The sequence below is a fragment of the Prunus mume genome, linkage group LG1, assembly GCF_029339155.1.
Source record: "Prunus mume cultivar Tortuosa linkage group LG1, ASM2933915v1, whole genome shotgun sequence".
In the NCBI taxonomy this organism is placed as follows: Eukaryota; Viridiplantae; Streptophyta; class Magnoliopsida; order Rosales; family Rosaceae; genus Prunus; species Prunus mume.
The window spans coordinates 25,580,836-25,599,708 of NC_142698.1; the positions used below are offsets into that span (position 1 = coordinate 25,580,836).

Here is an 18,873-nt window from a genome sequence, read left to right on the forward strand (position 1 = left end):
TAGTCTGCATAGCCTTAACCTATTTTAGACCTGTACTAGCCTGTTCATAAGAAATTGGTTCTACCAAGTGGGATATGTTAGTCACAAAAGAACGATGAGCATCAGACAAGTGGGAGTAAGAAACGTACCGAGTCAATGGATAGCGGGTGCTAGATGTGGCAGAGGTGGCACTAGGGTCAAGCAAACTGGTGTGATAAATATGATAATCACAAAGCTTGATGTTGGGCTGAGGAACATGGTCAGAACGACGAAGCTGAGGCTCATAAATGGAGGTTGGGACAACCGGGATTTGGTTGGAGAGGTCTTGGTGGTGTTCACGAACATGGAGAATATGAAGTGGAGTTGGTGAGGGGGTTAGGTAACAATTGGGGATTGTCGTGAATGTTTATATATGGGCTGACAACTGGAGATGGGCTGGAGAGATTTGAGTTATCAACTGGAGAAGAGGATGAGGTGTCATTTGGGCCAATAAGGTCATCTGGGCTATGAGAGATGTCTGGAGGTAGTGGTAAGACCGGACTGGTTGCATCATCATCATAATCGACGGGTTGAGTCGAAAATGGAAAAACATGTTCATAAAATCTGACATCTCTAGAGGTTACAAATGTCTTGGTTTCAAGATCAAAGACGCGATAACCTTTTTGGCCAAGGGGATAACCAACAAAAATGCAACCCCTAGCTCGTTTATCAAATTTGTGAATAGGGTGAGTATTTGTGGCATAGCAAAGGCAACCAAAAACACGCATGTGCGTATAAGGAGGAGGGTTGTGATGAAGCATGACATATGGGCATTTGTGAGAGAGGAAAGGTGTAGGTAATCTGTTTATGAGATAACATGTTGTTTGAATACTTTCTCCCCAAAAAGACAATGGAAAGTGAGCCTGCAATCTAAGAGCCCTCCCCACATTTAAAAGATGACGATGCTTGCGCTCAACAACCCCATTTTGTTGAGGCGTTGAGGGACAAGAATGTTGGAAGAATACACCATTGTCATCAAAAAAATTTCGCACGGATATGAATTCCGCTCCATTGTCAACATGCAAAGACTTAATACGACAATTAAATTGGGTTTGCACCCAAGAAAAGAAAGATTTCTACAATGACTGTGTTTCAAATTTAAAGCTCATAAGATGAATCCATGTAAAACGAGAATAATCGTCTACAATAGTTAAAAAATAACACCCCCAGAGTGTGAAGTAACTCTGTGAGGCCCCCAAATATCACAGTGAATCAAATCAAAATGTGCTACGGATTTAATCAAACTAGAAGAAAAATGTAAATGAGTTTGTTTGGCTAAGGGACAGACATCACAATTATTGGAAAAATCAAAAACAACTTCAGGGATGCTTTTGGATAAAGCTTGGAGAGGGGCAGCAGATAGGTGTCCAAGACGTTAGTGCCAGAGGCTGGAATGACAGTTGACATGGTGTACTAGGTGTGGGTTCTATTGGCGGGTGATGTAGTAGAGCCCTTTATGTTGCTTGCCCAGGCCAATCATCCTCTTCGTAGCCACGTCCTGCATAATACAAAAATTAGGGAAAAATGTCACTATACATCCCAAAGCTTGAGTGAGTTTGCTAACAGACAAAAGATTGACTTGGAATTTTGGTACATGCAGAACACTATCAAGAACTAAATCCTTGGTTAATTTAACAGAACCAACCGATGTGATTTTAGCATGCCCACCATCAGGTAATTCAACAAAGTCATTTTGTGACGGAGTCATGTGATTCGAGGGCACGGAATGGGATATGTGATCCGTTGTCCCACTGTCTACTATCCAATACAGAGTAGAGTGAGATGCATGTACTGTGTTATAACATGTGGGGGTAACAATACATGTGGCATTAGCACAAGGTGGTGTGTTACCATTCTCTTTCAGAAGCAACACCATAAGTTGAGTGTACTCCTCGGTGGTAAATGTGGGCTTCTCATTAGGAGTCGTAGTTGGTGCCTGAGTTGACTCTACCGAGCTTGCTTGAGTATTACGTGCAGCTGATTTCCTTCGGTTTGGTGGCTTCACATTTTTGCCCACGGGAAAACCATGAAGAAAATAACAGCGATCGACACTGTCGTTCTTGGTTCTGATAACTACACTTTAAGGGAGTCAGATTCTCTTGGGCTGCAAATGAATGACTGGGTTAAGCAACCTTCATCGTATGATGACTAGAATTGCTATCACATCGTGCAGCTACTTCAACCTGTCGTTCTTGCTGGAGTATCAAGGCATGGACCTTGCATGTGTCAGGAAGAGGTTGGATCATCAAAATCTGTCCCCAGATGGCGGCGTAAGTCTCATTTAGTCCCATAAGAAACTGCATGACTCTTTCTTTCTCTTGTCGTGCAGCAACTTCCTTCAATCCTCCACATGTGCATGATAAAGTGTCATGGTAGGAAGACAACTCGTCCCAAAGTGCCTTCATCTTGGTGTAATAAGCCGAGACAGATTGTTGTCCCTATCGATGTTCAACAATTTCTTGTTGGATTTGGTAAATTCTGGAATCATTGCCCTGTGAAAACCTCTCTTTGAGGTCATTCCAAACTTCAGCCGCTGTTTCGGCATAGATCACGCTGCCAGCAATGTCCTGATGTACTGAATTCAAGATCCACGACAATACCATGTTGTTGCATCGTTGCCAAATAGAGTGTTTCGCATCTGTAGATGTTGGGGCTTTGACAGACCCATCAACAAAACCAATCTTATTCTTTGCGCTAAGATTGAGATGCATAGATCGACTCCATTGGCCATAGTTGTATCCTTCAAGAAGGCTGGATACCAAAACAATTCCCGGATGATCCGAGTGATGCAAGGTGAGTGGATCCGAAACATCAATTGATTTCTCTATGGATTTTGTTTCACCCATCTTGTGTTGTGTTGTAGCAGAAGGTGTTTGGGTTTCCAGAGTCACCAGAATCGGTGCTCTGATACCATGTAAAAATGGTGAATGAAGAAAACAGACTGGATTTTTGAATATACAATATAGCTACAGCTTTATACAAACTGAGAGAGTCTTATTCTAGGAAGGAAATTAAACAATTGAATGATATATATATATATATACAAGGAATCAATCAACGACCCTATAATATGGGCATATCAAATATGACTTGATTCTTTCCTTTAACAGTTAGTCCCTCCTCTCCAGAAGGGTTTAGCTAAGAACACCTAAGGAGGTGTTTTTGGTGGGCCCAGTATTAGATAATCCCACTTAAAATTAGAATAGAGTGAAACAAACATGGGATAAAACTTCAGCCAATCCAGTCCAAGCTTGCACGGTGTAACAAACACGCCCATGGTAAATATAGTTTTATACAAAATCCTACTGTGTGTCAACAAAAAAACAATTCCAACATTTTTTCCTTTTACAAGTCAGCTTTTGATTTGTTGTGACTTGACCCATGTCCTCTAGTCAATCTTAGTTAATAGGCGAAGCCCCACCAGCTTCCAATCCAATTTTCTGCATCATGCATGTATATGACTAATTCGTTGCAAATCAGTGAAGTTGTCATGTAGTTGCTATTTTGCCATCAGTAAGTCATCAAAGTCAACATCGGAAGCAAGTCAACCGTGGCGGATCGTAATGACTTGGACTTGGTTAATAAGCCTCATTACTCAATCTCATAAACCAGTTAAATTTGCCATGCCTTCAAATGGGAATTACCAATATTTCACAACCCAAATGGAGGTTTTGGTTTTGAAACTGATTCTGATTTACTCACTTTTCAATGGAGCATTGTTCGTTTGCTCCATGCATTTGAGAATGGGAGGCAACGAGACGGATAGGCTTGCACTGCTAGCCATCAAAGCTCAAATAAAGCAAGATCCTCACAATGTATTGAGCTCCTGGAATGAATCCATTCACTTTTGCTCATGGCACGGTGTCTCCTGCGGTCGACGCCATCGCCAAAGGGTCACAAGGCTATATCTCGGATCTCAAAAGCTGGCAGGGTCCCTATCCCCGCACATAGGAAACCTAAGTTTCCTAAGGGGACTATGGCTCCAAAACAACAGCTTTACTCATGAAATCCCTCCACAAATTGGGCATTTGCATAGATTGCAGGTACTGTCTCTACACAACAACTCATTTAGTGGCCCTATTCCATACAACATATCATATTGCTCCAACCTCATCTTCATGAATTTCGGTTTCAACGGGTTGGTGGGTAAAATTCCATCTGAATTTGGCTCCTTGTCTAAGCTTCGGAGATTTGTTTTACAAGTTAATAATTTAACAGAAGAAATCCCTCCTTCCTTGGGAAACCTTTCGTCTCTCGAGGTACTCGCTGCATTTCAAAATAACTTGGTGGGAAGCATCCCTACTTCTCTAGGCCAATTGAAAAACTTAACATTTTTGTCATTGGGCTTAAACAAATTATCTGGTACCATTCCTCTCTCCATCTATAACCTCTCTGCTCTTGATGCTTTTGACGTAGCATTTAATCAAATTCAAGGGAGTCTTCCTTCAGACTTGGGAAAAACTCTTCCTAATCTCCAAGTACTTAGCATCGCCGGAAACAAATTTTTTGGATCCCTTCCTGCCTCACTATCAAATGCCACAAGTCTACAGGTATTTCAAGTTCAAGAAAACAACCTAACCGGACAGGTGCCCGATTTCCGAAAGCTTCATGACCTACAGCAATTCACCATTGAAAATAATCGTCTTGGAAGCGGTACAGATGGTGACTTGAGTTTTCTCTCGGACTTGACCAATGCCAGAGGGTTAAAACGGTTGATTATAAATGACAACCATTTTGGAGGAACGTTGCCCACATCAATATCCAATCTCTCAACCAAACTTGAAATTTTTTGGTTTCAGAGAAACCAAATACATGGAAGCATCCCAACAGACATAGGAAACTTAGTCAACTTGGAGTCGTTGTCAATGAGGGAAAATAGCTTGACGGGTAACATTCCAACTGAAATTCAGAAGCTTTCAAGCCTTGTGGAATTAGAGATTTCTTTTAATACATTATCAGGAAGCATTCCGTCCTCTTTAGGAAATTTAACCAAGTTATACAATCTCTTCTTACAAGGAAATAATCTTGAAGGCGTCATCCCTTCAAGCTTGGGGAATTGCCAGCGGTTGATATTATTGGATTTATCTAATAATAAACTTAGTGGCGCAATACCTCAAAAAGTTATCGGCCTCCCATCCTTATCAAAGCTTTTGAACTTGTCTAGGAACCACTTTACGGGTTCTCTTCCGATGGAGGTTGGAAAGATGAAGAGCCTAGGTGTACTGGACATTTCTAATAACATGTTGTCAGGAGAACTTCCAAGTAGCCTTGGTGCATGTGAGAGTTTAGAAGTCTTACACTTGCAAGGCAATTTCTTCCAGGGGTCTATTCCCTCATCTGTGATTGGGTTGAAAGCCATAGAAGAATTAGACCTTTCTCGCAACAATTTGTCGGGTGAAATTCCAAAATTCTTAGGGGGCTTTGTCTTCTTGAAGAAACTAGACCTATCATTCAATGAATTTTGGGGAGCCGTACCAACTGGAGGAGGTGCTTTTAAAAATGCAAGTGCGATTTCAATTACCGGCAACACCAAGCTCTGCGGGGGAATTGCTGATCTCCAACTGCCCAAGTGCAAGTCCCAAAAAGGAGGATCATCTCGTAGCTCGAAATTAATAATCCCGTTAGTACTTTCCGGACTTGCTCTTCTTCTAATAGTTATGGTGATGTCCTATTTCTTCCTCTGTTCGTCAAGAAGGAAAAGGAAAGAGATTCCGTTGAGCACATTGGCGAGCAATTTTTTGCAAGTGTCATATGCAACTCTCCTAAAAGCTACTGACGAGTTCTCTTCGGCTAATTTGATTGGTGCAGGCAGTGTTGGGTCTGTGTACAAAGGAATTCTTGATGATAATGATAAACATCAACTTGTTGCTGTGAAGGTGTTCAACTTGTTACGCCATGGAGCATCAAAGAGTTTCATGGCCGAATGTGAGGCTTTAAGAAACATCAGGCATCGAAATCTTGTCGAGATTATAACTGCGTGTTCAAGTGTTGACTTTCATGGTAATGACTTCAAGGCTCTGGTTTACAAGTACATGGACAGAGGAAGCTTAGAGGAGTGGCTGCATCCTCCTACTGAAATTGGCGAGGTAAGAGAGGGACCTAAGAGTTTAAATCTAGATCAACGGCTAGAGATTGCCATTGATGTTGCTTGTTCATTGGATTATCTTCATAATCATTGTGAAACACCGATAGTTCATTGTGATCTCAAGCCGAGCAATGTTCTTCTGGACAACGAGATGACTGGACATGTTTCTGACTTTGGACTCTCAAGATTTCTCTCCCAACAAACTGGTACTAATGCTTCAGAAAATCCAACAAGTTCCATTGGAATAAAAGGAACAGTTGGTTATGCTGCTCCAGGTAAAAGGTGTCCTTTTTTCCTTTTTAAATCTTACAAAGTAGCTATTTTACTAAAAATTGTGCTGATAATATCTTATGATGTTTGAATGGTAGAGTACGGTATGGGAAGTGAGGTGTCAACAAATGGAGATGTCTACAGCTTTGGTATTCTTCTGTTAGAGATGTTCGTAGGAAAGCGACCCACCGACGACGTGTTTAATGGGGACCTAAACCTTCATACTTATGTTAAAATGGCTTTCCCTAATCGAGTTATGGAGATTGTAGATTCAACACTTTTTGAAGGAGGCACCAACGAGAGAAGGGTTCAAAGGATTGAGGTGTGCTTGAATTCAATATTTAGAATTGGAATTGAATGCTCTACTGAATCTCCAACGGACCGTCTGAAGAATATCAGTGATGCTGCATCTGAACTGCATTCCATTAGAGACGTTCTTCTCGGATAGGAACTTTTCCTGCCACGGGTTTGTGTGTGATGGGGATATTATTTTTTTATGTGCTGCCTGAGAAATATTCTTGTTGTTGCTGCTAGCCTGCTACTGCTACAGTAGATGGGAGTTCTGCTACTAGTATGTCGTTTTATTTGTGTGTTTAGGCCTGAAGCCCTTAGAAATGTGATCAAAGCTATCAAACTACCGCATCTGGTGTAAATCTCTTATCTTAAATAAATCTGAAAGTACACTTGATCTTGTTTGGTCCGAATACGTTCTCTAAAGACTATAACGGCCATTTCCTAAGCCCATGCCTATTAATTGCGAAGCAAGTTTATTCATTACTTACGAAGGGCCTAGTGGTCTTCCAAAGATAATTGCATGCTTGCAAACAGGCCTAGTGGTCTAGCGAAAAAGTGTGTCTAAATAACCATCGTCCCCTTTATAACTTAGACTATCAATTGTATTCAAAAATTAAAAACAACAAAAATATAATTGCATACTCTCATAAAATGCACACTTTCTGGGGGCGTCATTGTATGATTGTGTTCCTCTACAACGAGAGAGAAAGCATACTGCTTGCACCCAGAAACCTTCACAACAACAACTCTAGCCTTGCAACCACATCTACTTATCCCTCGGTGTCTTTTTACCGCCATAGGCTCTTCTTTTTTAAACACACCTTGTTTGCAACATACAAATTCTTTTCTTAGAATTTTTTTACTGTATTTTTCCCTTCCGCTGGAATGGCGTCGAATACTAAAGTCAACCAATAAAGCATATCTATTGTAGAAATCATAAACTAAATCAAGTGAATCAAACTTCATCCCAACTTTTGTTCTTTCCTCATTTCTGACTTCAGGAATGAAAATCATTTCATCAGCGATTACACAATCATCATTCTCCTCTGAGTCCCCAACCATTTTACTCACATATTATTGATACCTTAGATAACATTTGAATCAAACATTTCAGAAATAGCTAAAACAAAACAAAATAATCATGAAAGCAATTTAAATATGTACCATCATCAGTTGAAAACAAAGACATTTATAATGATTTTTAAAAATAAACTTACTAGCAACAAATCCAAGAATTTGAATGCAACTCCCCTATGTTATGGAGCAAAATTGATCATTCTGTTTCTTGCTTCCATTTAATGTCTCCTCTATGTTGATTCAATTAAACTTTTCCATAAGAGCACATATGGAAAATTAAGATGCAAACTTGTGTCAACCTGTAGCAGATTATCAATTATTAGAAATCCATAAAATAAATTGAGGCAGGACAAACCCAATATATTTTTAGAGAACTTGTTTTTACTATATGTATGCAATACCCATAAAGATCACCATTAGATTAACGTGTTGTTATTTTCATTATTTATTAATTGTTGATTCAACAAAGCTTAAAGGTCAATATACTAAAGGCATCATAATAAAACCCAAAGCAATAAGGGGTTAAAAGCAAGAAAGAATATTTATGTATGAAAATAAAATAAAAACTGTAAAAATCAAATTTTCAAATGAAATATAAATACAAAAGATAACAAAAAAATAATAATGATTACAAGAAATTGGAAAACATTAAAAGCAAAATGAGTGAAACTTAGAAACAAAGAGAAGTGGTTTTGCAGTGTTTGACTTACCGTCACAATTGGAGTTGAAGAAGAGTATTGCAAGTTCTTCAAAACTTGGGTTTTACTTGTTCAGAAACAGAGTACAAAGTTAGGCGAGTGAGAGACTACTGGAGGCTCTTTCAACATATCATTTGTCTCTTTTTCTTCTTCTCTCTACTATGACGATCTTGCAAATAATTTTTGTGACACAAAGACAAAATAAGAGAGCTCTTAGGTAATGGGTAATGATGAGCCATTTTCTACAACATTAATGACAGGGGCTAACAAAACAGAATATTTTTTGAATAAAAGGATTTGTAATATGGCTGAAAAATCACATACCAGTGAAAGAATTGAGTTGTGGGCTTCAACCCTTGTTCCTCCTCCTTCAGCAGCGTTCTCCACAGTTGAGTGTCTTTGTTTTTTTCTTTTCGGAGTAGCAAATTCGGCTTTTGGAAGTTGGAAAGGGGCAGCTCTTGTTTGTCTTCCAGAGGAAGTTTCAGACATAGGACTTTGGACCTCTGTTTCAAAGAAAAGAGGAGATATGAGAAGTTCCGGGTTGCTCATTTTGTGATGGGTAATTTTAACCCGGTTGTAACAAAACTTCCTACTTAAATCTAAACCGTTCATTTGAAACTGACGGTTGTTATCATTCCGCACATAACCTCCTCATAATAACCTCCGCATTCTAGAAGCTCCCTATCTTCAATAAATCTGAGACACTTGACCCCATTAGGCTGTTATTGGATGGGTCCAAATACGCCCATTTCCCAAGCCCATGGCCTATTATAAAGCAAGATGATTCATTATTTACAAAGGGCCCGATACAAAGATAATTGCAAGCTCACATCACATGAGCCAACCCAATGTGCCACTATAGTTATTGCCCATTTCATCATTGATTTTCTCTCAACTATCTTTTTACCAAAGCAAATAAAATTGAAATCCAAAACCTAAAGCATTCATTGGGAAAACCACGTGGTTTTTTTTAATATAAAAAGGCGATAAATTTTTATTAGATTAATAAGAATAAAAAGTACAAATGACACAAACTGTAAAGGGAATCATCCCAATAACAATATGACAACTATGGGTAAAACTTCCCTAGCGACTTGGGCTAGCCAAAAAGTTGAAATGATTTTAGAGAGAATCACACTCGAACATAACTTTTCTAAAACCCCTTTCAACCACCATAATTCCCCTTAATCTAATCCAAAGATATCAAAGACAAAAACTAATTGCTAACCGGCATGACTCTCTTAAAGAGAGTAAGGAACACTGCAAACTCAACTAAGTTTCTGAAATTATGAGAGAAAAAAAAACTCAAAATTTATGGACTTTATTGAACAAACTAAACCAAAATAATAATACAAACAACTAAAACGTCGGCAAAAGGAAAATCAACTGCCGCTAATCTTCTTTCGAGATATAACATGGAGAAAGCCATCTAATTACTCCAAGGCCTCAACGTACCAATGAGAAGTGGATCTACCATGACCAAGTCACAACACCTCAAAAAGCAGCATCGCAAGATGAGGCACAACCAAAGTCAGTCCAAATATTAAACAATAGATATGCCAAAAGAAGAGTAAATCGATATAAGTCCACCAACAACCAAAGATTTGACGGGATTCGGAGGATGACCCCCGGATCTGAAGCGTTCATTTCACTTTCTATAAACCATGTATTTTGTAGGATCATGTATTAATGGCCATGCTGATGGGTCAACTTTTAAAAAAAAAAACTTAATGGACATCTAATGCCCATTTTGCCCTTAACTTGATGTCTTTGTAACCGACTGAATAAATCATGCAAATTGGGATTCATATTGAATAACAAATCAGCTATTATGTCACACAAATCAACATTTACATTACGATGACTTGTGAATTGACCAAACCATGCAAATTGGAATTCATATTTAACATGAAGTGAGATTCATCTTCAATTTTTCGAGGCAACCTTGGTCTTAGAGTTGGCGGCAGATGGTGGGTCTTCTTCTACCAAGATACCTAGACTTGGTCCTTTTTTTTTCTATCAACCTTCTCACTGGATAACCAAACTTCATTAGACCAGCATCCTATTAGTAAGGTAGCTAAATTAATTATGCGTGCTTATTTTTATCTCTCTTTTTTTGTTACAAAAAAAGTTTAGAGGGAAATTGGCTACTCTCACTCCCAGCATTAAGAGTAAATTGGCTACTCTCTTATTCATTTTTACCTTTTACTTAGGTTCCTACTTGATATAAACTTATTGAGACCCACTTGGTAAAGTTGGAGAAGAATCAATTTTATTCATTATTTTCAATGCTTTCAAATGAATAATAGCTGGGTGAAGGTCCAAATGATGGTGGCGGTTTGTCCACGGATTGTCTTGTGCAATTTGCATGCATGCGGTAGGTGATTCCCACATAATCTCATCACCAAGCAAATTAAATCCCATTAATTAAGACACTAAAACAAATTAATTATTATCTCCCCATCTTGCTTTCGGAAACAAGAATCTTGATAATATAAGAGGCAGTTAAGTTGGTTGTTGTGGTAGTTGGTTTTTATATTGCAAAGAAGAATCCAAGCTACTTTGGCCATTTTTGTAAAAGAAAAGGAAAGAAAGGCCCATGTGATATTTGGACAGACACAGTGAATGATGGTGCTAGCTGCACCTGCATATTGCTGTTTTATATATAAGAAAATAAAAAGAATTCATGATTTTGTTTTTTAAAGGTAATTGGCTCTCTTGTCTTGGATATGATACCTATTTGCTTGGTTGGTTGAGAAACTTGTGGCTTTTTTATCATGGAGATTGCGTAAAGGTGCAAACAATTTGTTTTGAATATAGGCATAAAGAGTGTTTTGCAAAATAGGTATATTTGGGAAATTTGGTCCCTCTGTCCAACCAACAATATGCATGCGAACTTGAGCTTTATAATGTTCATGATTTTGTTTGGTTTACATTTCTTTTTCACTTGGAAACACTTCCTGAATCTATGGGGAACTATTCAAGTTCTAACTACCACACCCAACCGAATTATAATTTGGCCCCAAAATTGGGTAACTGCCCAATTGAAGAAACTCCTTCAATCATTTTGTACCCCTCCATATTATTTTGATTCAAGGAGAAGTTCTACTTAAATGAACTTCCCCTTAGTATGCATGTAGCTTGGCCCTCCCACTTTAATTATTCCCAGCCAAAACTTTATGAGGGGTTGCTCTAAATTGAAACCTCAATCTTAATTAGGTTAAGCATCCCTCGTTCACATTTTAAAATAAAATACAACGTATAGTAAGCAGTTCTACTACTAATAGCATCAATGTTTTCTATAATAAAACCTCACATTTTAATGATAAAATACTACATATAATAAGCAGTAAAGACAATATTAACATTGATAGAGGTGGGTCACCATCTAACCCAACTACACACAAAAATATTGTGAATCCATCACTCTTTTTAATTCATGTGCTAATATTGCAAATTTATTTAAATTGATTTTCAACTTAACTGTAATGAGATTCCTTGGCACCGTCACATTTGATTTGGAGAATATATGTAGCTTTTTAACCCCTCTTTTTTTGGGTCCAAATGTAGCTTTTTAACCTTATCTATTATGTTCATTTCTAAAGCAGCCCTGCTTCACTGACAGACTTGTCCTCCTCTCCCTCTAGTCAAACTTCCTTACAGTTCCATGTCCCTCCTCCCCCGTCCACTTGTTCCAAAGTGCAAGACTTTGTTCCAGAAACTCAGTCATTCTAGTAAGCTTTTGCAAACCAGCAGCCTAACAATGTGAATCCTCATATTCCAACTCTCATGGCACCTTGCCAGTGTGTATGAGAAAATTCCCTTCCTCTTTTCTAATTTTGACAAAAAATAAATTTTGAATCTTTTAAAAAAATAATAAAAGGAAATTTTAATTGAATTATACATGACCCCAATTATTTAAATTCTTTTTCATGCATGGGCCACATAGGCCTCAAAATTTGACAAACCAGATGATGTATTAAGGATCTATTTCAGATTAGAAGCTCACATGGAGGCAAAGATCTCAGATAAGGATAGGACTGGACGTATACGTAAGCAATAACTAAATATTTGGTGGGGGCACATTTACTTGTGCCCTTTGCCAAGTCTCTCTGGTCTCCTACCCACATGGATATGGTTGTATATGTTTATCTTTCTTGAATTCTCTCGCCCACATGTACTGATACCCTGTATTCATATGGGTATACAGCCATCTTTCTTGAATTATCTATCCCATATGTTAATGTGACATAACATGTGATAGGATCTCTTTGGAACTCCTTTCAAACAAGATAAGCTATCCCAATAAGGAATTTAATCACATCCCAATTCCCAAATGTACACAGAGCATCCTTTTAACATATATTAGTAACATACATTAGGAAGAAAAAGATCATTAGACTGAGTTAATATAGGAAGACGTATATTCAACTAGTCTAACTCAAATAGCAAAAGCGTCATGTCTGATAAAAATTTCGCTTTTACTAAAAGGTCTTGGTAATACATGTATTGACCACATTAATGGTTACAATATTACATCTTTTGCCAAGAATGATTTACAAGATACCCACTTATGCAAGCGGATTCTACATCTATGAAGTTTTTGAAATGGCTAAAAGTGTTGTATGTACTAAAAAAATTTCTAACAATGTTTGGCAAAAAAACTTAAAATACTTCTTACTCATAAAAATGTTTTCTAAAGAAGCACATATAAGTTGTTTCTTTATGAAGCATTGTGATTTTTAATAAAATTTCAACGTGTGCTTAACATAAGTACTTTCAAACCTTTGCATCTTCTAGAGCTTTTCATGCTTTCATGGGGTTAGAGACCATAGACCAATGGCTAGAGGCCAATCTATCTTGATGCAATTCGATCCCCTAAAATTTTGTCAGGACAGAAGGCGGCCGTTTAGACTCTGTGTGTGTGAGTAAGAAAAAAATTGCTTGTAGGGCATGGAATTGCATTAATTTGTCTCAACAAACTGCAGTTTACAAGTCAGACTGGAGTTATTAACTTTGAATCCAACAATCAAGGCTAGATTGGAGTTGGAATTTTCCCTAACGACCAGGATAGTTCTCCCATAAATAAGTGCCTATAAACCATGAGGGCAACATCAGCATGAAATTTGTGGCGGAAAGAGAGCCTTCAAATTTCCATGATTTTAAAGTCATCTACCAAAGTAAAGTCGGCTCAAGTGGCAATTTGTACAATTAATCCTAGCTAGAGAAGTTAGTTTTCACCTACCCTTGTGTTAATATTTTGTTCTGTTCTCTCTTTTCTTTCCTGGCAAGCAGCCCTTGTGATTAATTGGTAATATGATTCTTGAAAATTTTAATTAAGGTTATATAATTAAGGCTACCCTAATTCAATTTTTAGGTGTATAATTCATTGCAAGTATTATGACATATTCAGCAGCCAACTGCAAGTTGTAAGCAATTCTTCATTTAGATTGGAAATTGGATTCCACAAAATGAACACTTTTCTTCTTTCTTTCTTTCTAAATTTAATTCTAGTTTACTCTTTTGTTTTTTTTAGTACAAACGATAATCTAATCTACAAGGAAGGGGGATCTCTTACACACACACACACACACACACACACAAAACTATGATGCCGTGAGAATTCGAATCTGAGACCTCTAATATGCAGTATTCTATAATTTATGAAAAACTTGAGTGAAGACTTCTTTATTGCATGAGCGAATGAGCAATAGACAAACATAACATGTTACGTGTACTCATCCTACCATGTAACAAGAAAGTCCTCTCACGTAAGTTTTACTCGATTTACACATGATTAAGTATGACGACCCTTAGGTAAACAACAAATTTAAGGAACTGCTTTGTTGAAAATACAAAGTAAAATGCTTAGGCCTATTACAAGACAAATCGAAACGTTCCAATAGCATAGGTCAAACACCTTTGATTATAATAGTTAATTTTGGATATATTTTTTTTTAATAATATCATAGCATAAACATGAAGCCAAAAGAAGATGTCAACGCATTGTTAACTGGAGACTCAAAGATTCAATCAGCCCTTGTGATAAATTGGTAATATGATTCTTGAAATTTTTAATTAAGGTTATATAATTAAGGCTACCCAATTCAATTTTTAGGTGTATAATTCATTGCAAGTATTATGACATATTCAGCAGCCAACTGCAAGCTGTAAGCAATTCTTCATTTAGATCGGAAAATGGATGCCACAAAATGAACACTTTTCTTCTTTCTTTCTTTCTTTCTTTCTTTCTAAATTTAATTCTAGTTTACTCTTTTGTTTTTAAGTACAAACGATAATCTAAACTACATGGGAGGGGAATTTCACACACACACACACACACACACACACACACACACAATTATGATATTATGGGGATTCGAACATGAGACCTCTGATCTGTAAGTAAAGGCCAATATTTCCGAAGAAGAAACAAATAATGAAGCTGTATTTGATAATTTATGAAAAACTTGAGTGAAGACTTCTTCATTGCATGAACGAATGGGCAATAGACAAATATAACATATTACGTGTACTCATCCTACCATGTAACAAGAAAGTCCTCTCACGTAAGTTTTTATGAATTTACACATGATTAAGTATGACGACCCCTAGGTAAACAACAAATTTAAGGAACTGCTTTGTTGAAAATACAAAGTAAAATGCTTAGGCCTATTACAAGCCAAATCGAAACGTTCGAATAGCATAGGTCAAACACCTTTGATTATAGTAGTTAATTTTGAATATTTTTTTATATTAAGACCGCCATAGTATAGTTTGATATCATAGCATAAACGTGAAGCCAAAAGAAGATGTCAACGCATTGTTAATTGGGGGCTCAAAGATTGAATCAACCATATGCAACTTTGATCGCTTAAATTAGATATTTGTTCTACATAGGATGTCTTTTTCTTCCAAGAGAATGAATGATTAAATTATTGATCTTCATCCCACAATATAATATAATGATTTAAATTCTTTATTTTTTTTCAAGATCCCCTTGAGAATGTATTTCTAAAGATCAAATTCAAAGTAGAATTCGTTCAACAACTATCTTTCATCCTTTGTTTTTTAGTCAATAGGGAGTGAAGGAATCAAATTTAGAAACTCTTTCACCGTTGAAAAGAGAATTAGTACAAAACAAATAGATTTAGGGCATGTTTGATAATCCTTTTTTGTGTGTTAGAGTTTAGAGAAAAAAGAGGGAGAATGAAAGTGAGAATGAGAGTGAAGATAAGATTGAGAGGGAAGATAAGAGGAGTTGATGGGAGGAATGCGTAACAAAAGTGAAAACAAAAACTAAAAACTGAAATCTATTTCAAATTGTTTTTACTTTCAAATTTTTGTTTTCACTTTTGTTATTCATTCCTCTCATCCTCTCTCTCAATCTCATTTTCCTCTAATACTCTAGCACAAAAAATAAAAAATAAGAACTAAATTAAAATGATTATCAAACGGACTCTTAAATTTCGAGAATTTATAACTAATTAAGAATTTGAATTACAATCACTTCAAGGTTAAAGGGCATGAATTATGAATTTATAATCTTGGTAATATATGAGCATGACAAAATCCAAACTAAATTATGCTTTCCCAAGATGCCAAACTCATCTTTTTAATCTCCATCCCACCAAACAAACATGTTAAACAAGATGATGAGCAAGCTTAGTTCACTGAACATCCAATTTTCCGAACCCACTAATAAAAACCCTCGAGACAAAAGCAAACAGCCAAATTTAGGTTCACATGGACGGTGGATGGCTGGCTCCTTTTTTTTTGACTTGGAGAATAAATCAGGCCACAATGATGAGCCTCACATGGCTGCGAGTGACTTGCACGCTCTAATCACAGGCCATCATGAACCCAATGTCAGGCTGGTCCCGCATGCCATCAAATCCCAACCCCACCACCTACGTGGTCACTAGCAATTGGTCCACGTTTGAGGTCGGATCTAAAATTCAATCACAGTGGTATCGCATGCACATGGGGAGCTAAAGATTTCCCGGATGTCACACCAATGATGACCCAGCGGTCCAAGCCACAATTTTTATTTTTTATTTTTTCATATTTATTTTGTTCCATGGATTATATTTTTTTTGATAATATCCTAATTTATGAAATTTGTAGGTAAGTTTCCTTTGTACCTTTCATTGATGGATTTTCTTTTTCTTGAATGACCATTTTAAATATATTGAAATTGCACTCTGGGATCGGATGTCTTCAAACTTATTCTCATTTGGACTATAAGGGGTGCAGTACGAATTGGTACGCGATACAAACACCTAGAAATACCACGTTCGAAGGATCGTCATGACATGACTAATGCAACATTTTGGAATCTAATTCGCGGTTTGATTAATCTAATACATATTTAGTACGCGTTCGTACGTACCATATAAAAGTCGCATCACTTCACCTCTCTTGCTCTATATAATGACAAAAGATCACTGGAAAATGTAAGCTTCCCGCCCCAAATTGGACCTCTATATCTCATGCGAATTTTCTTGCAACATATGCAAAGTCTACCACAAAATCCACCCTTCCCCTTCTTTTGATGTAAATAGTTTGATGTGTTGACAAACAGAGAAGCTTCCTCAAAAAAATTCGAAAATAAAAGGAGAGAAAACCGATAAAGGGAGGGGTAATCAAATCATTATATCACCATTCACCAGCTTGTTTCTAATGGGTATCCAATGTAATAATAATTGCACAGTAGATTGAGAGAAAAATGACAGTGAATCATGCAACTAAGAAATAAAAACTTTATGAGTAATAGGAAAACCTACCCTACTTATATCATATCGTTCAAAATCAATTAACTTTGAATACATGCAATCACTTACAGACTACGTTTAGAAAATTTAAAGATTAAATTATTTAACTCTAAATACGTGCAATCACGTGCAAATTAATACATTTGAGCTCACAATTTATACCATGCCGGTTATTTTACCGGTGGGCCATCCGTGCTGGTTGCATGCAGCTAAAGAAAGTTAGCTGAAAGTGGGACAAAAGGTGACAAAAAAACACATATGCATGCATGTAATTATGCAAATATAGGTCGGGTTTTGGCAGAAGTAAAGAAAGATAATGGAGTTTAGTCTACGACTCTAATTAAGGAATTTGAGTGAGGGTGTGGCTCGAGATTAATTGAAGAAGGTTTGTTTGCGTTTAGGGTTTAGATTAACTTAATTATATTGTTATTGTGTGTTTTGGGTCCCACTTACAGTTAAAGCCAGGCGGGGTATATGGGCCGCTGATTACGGGATTAAGTGGGTCCTACAACCCACGTTGGATGCTCTCTCATCACTGTCTTCTTGTTTTGTAGGCCTTCCCTGCCTCATTGCTCATTAGGATTAGGTGTCTACTTTTTTTACTTTGGGCACCCCCCCTCTTGCTTGCACCCACTCACCCACACGCTTTTGCGGTGCACTATGCTTGCTTAGATCTCTTATTAGCTAGTGGGGCTTTAGATTGCACTGCATATGTGTATCCTTCTCGTGCCCAATGAAATCTTGTGTGGGCCCCCGGAGAATGTCCTCAAATCACAGCCGCTGATCACGCCTCAACTTCAGACTGACTCAAAGTCACTCTCTCTCTCTCTTTTGAGTCCAGATCTAAACAAACCCCTTTACTTTTCTCGTGTACCCAATTAAGGATTCAAGATTACATTTCATGCCTAATAGCCCTACCTCCTCTTCTGTGATGTCACATGACCTTACAAATGAAGTTAGCATAGTAGCTTCAATGTTATTCAAAGCATGTACATAAAGCGAAGAAGGAGACCAATAATTCAGATACCAAAAAGAATAAGAGACATGTAATTCAAGTATTGAAGAACGAATTGTGAACGTGACGTTAGCGATAAACTCAAACATTTTCATTCAAATTTTACGACACAAAATATACGAACTCGCCTAATGAACATAATTTGTGGATGTCTCTCGTAATTTGACACATCAGCATTGCCTACCTTATTCATGGTTTTAGTCAGTTTCCTCCGCGGTACGCATGAAACATCATGTGGGTTGTCAGAATGTGCCTTGACAAAAGACTAAGCAAAACCAGTATTAAACATCATTAGGTGTGGAGCAAAGGAAAAATTGAACAACCTCTAAATAAATTTTCCGGGAAAAATAGAGAAGAGAAAAGTAGAGAAAAGAAAAAGGTGAAGATACCGACACTCGCCTACAAGAGCTTGCATAAACACAACCTCCCATCAATTGGGAAATTGGAGAAGAACATAGGCAGGCCCCACACTTATCAGTACAAGGTGCAATACAATTAGAGAGTGACATACAAGCGTTAGAGAATGAGAGTGGGGATGAAATTCATTTTATTTATAGTTCTACATTTATGATGGGTTGAGTCTGAAAATTCCAAATATTGCCCCTATAGCCACCTCCATAAGTACTCCTTCACTCCCTTCTT

General features: G+C 37.4%; 1 protein-coding gene, 1 long non-coding RNA gene and 1 pseudogene across 2 annotated transcripts; 1 reads left to right on the forward strand and 2 right to left on the reverse strand.

Moving 5' to 3' along the window:
* Positions 1-1,444: 1,444 nt before the first annotated feature.
* Positions 1,445-2,729, reverse strand: LOC103326824 (uncharacterized; annotated as a pseudogene).
* A 906-nt stretch (positions 2,730-3,635) lies between these two features.
* On the forward strand, positions 3,636-7,077 carry LOC103324165 (LRR receptor-like serine/threonine-protein kinase EFR). The gene is made up of 2 exons (XM_089054856.1): positions 3,636-6,378; positions 6,472-7,077. Exons 1-2 carry the CDS (start codon positions 3,642-3,644, stop codon positions 6,819-6,821), a joined length of 3,087 nt encoding a protein of 1,028 aa, XP_088910982.1. The 5' UTR covers positions 3,636-3,641; the 3' UTR covers positions 6,822-7,077.
* A 541-nt stretch (positions 7,078-7,618) lies between these two features.
* Positions 7,619-8,963, reverse strand: LOC148921432 (uncharacterized). The gene is made up of 3 exons (XR_016128103.1): positions 8,767-8,963; positions 8,455-8,611; positions 7,619-8,043 (listed from the first exon to the last, which is right to left on the reverse strand). It is a non-coding gene; the product is annotated as an uncharacterized LOC148921432 (long non-coding RNA).
* Positions 8,964-18,873: the final 9,910 nt, after the last annotated feature.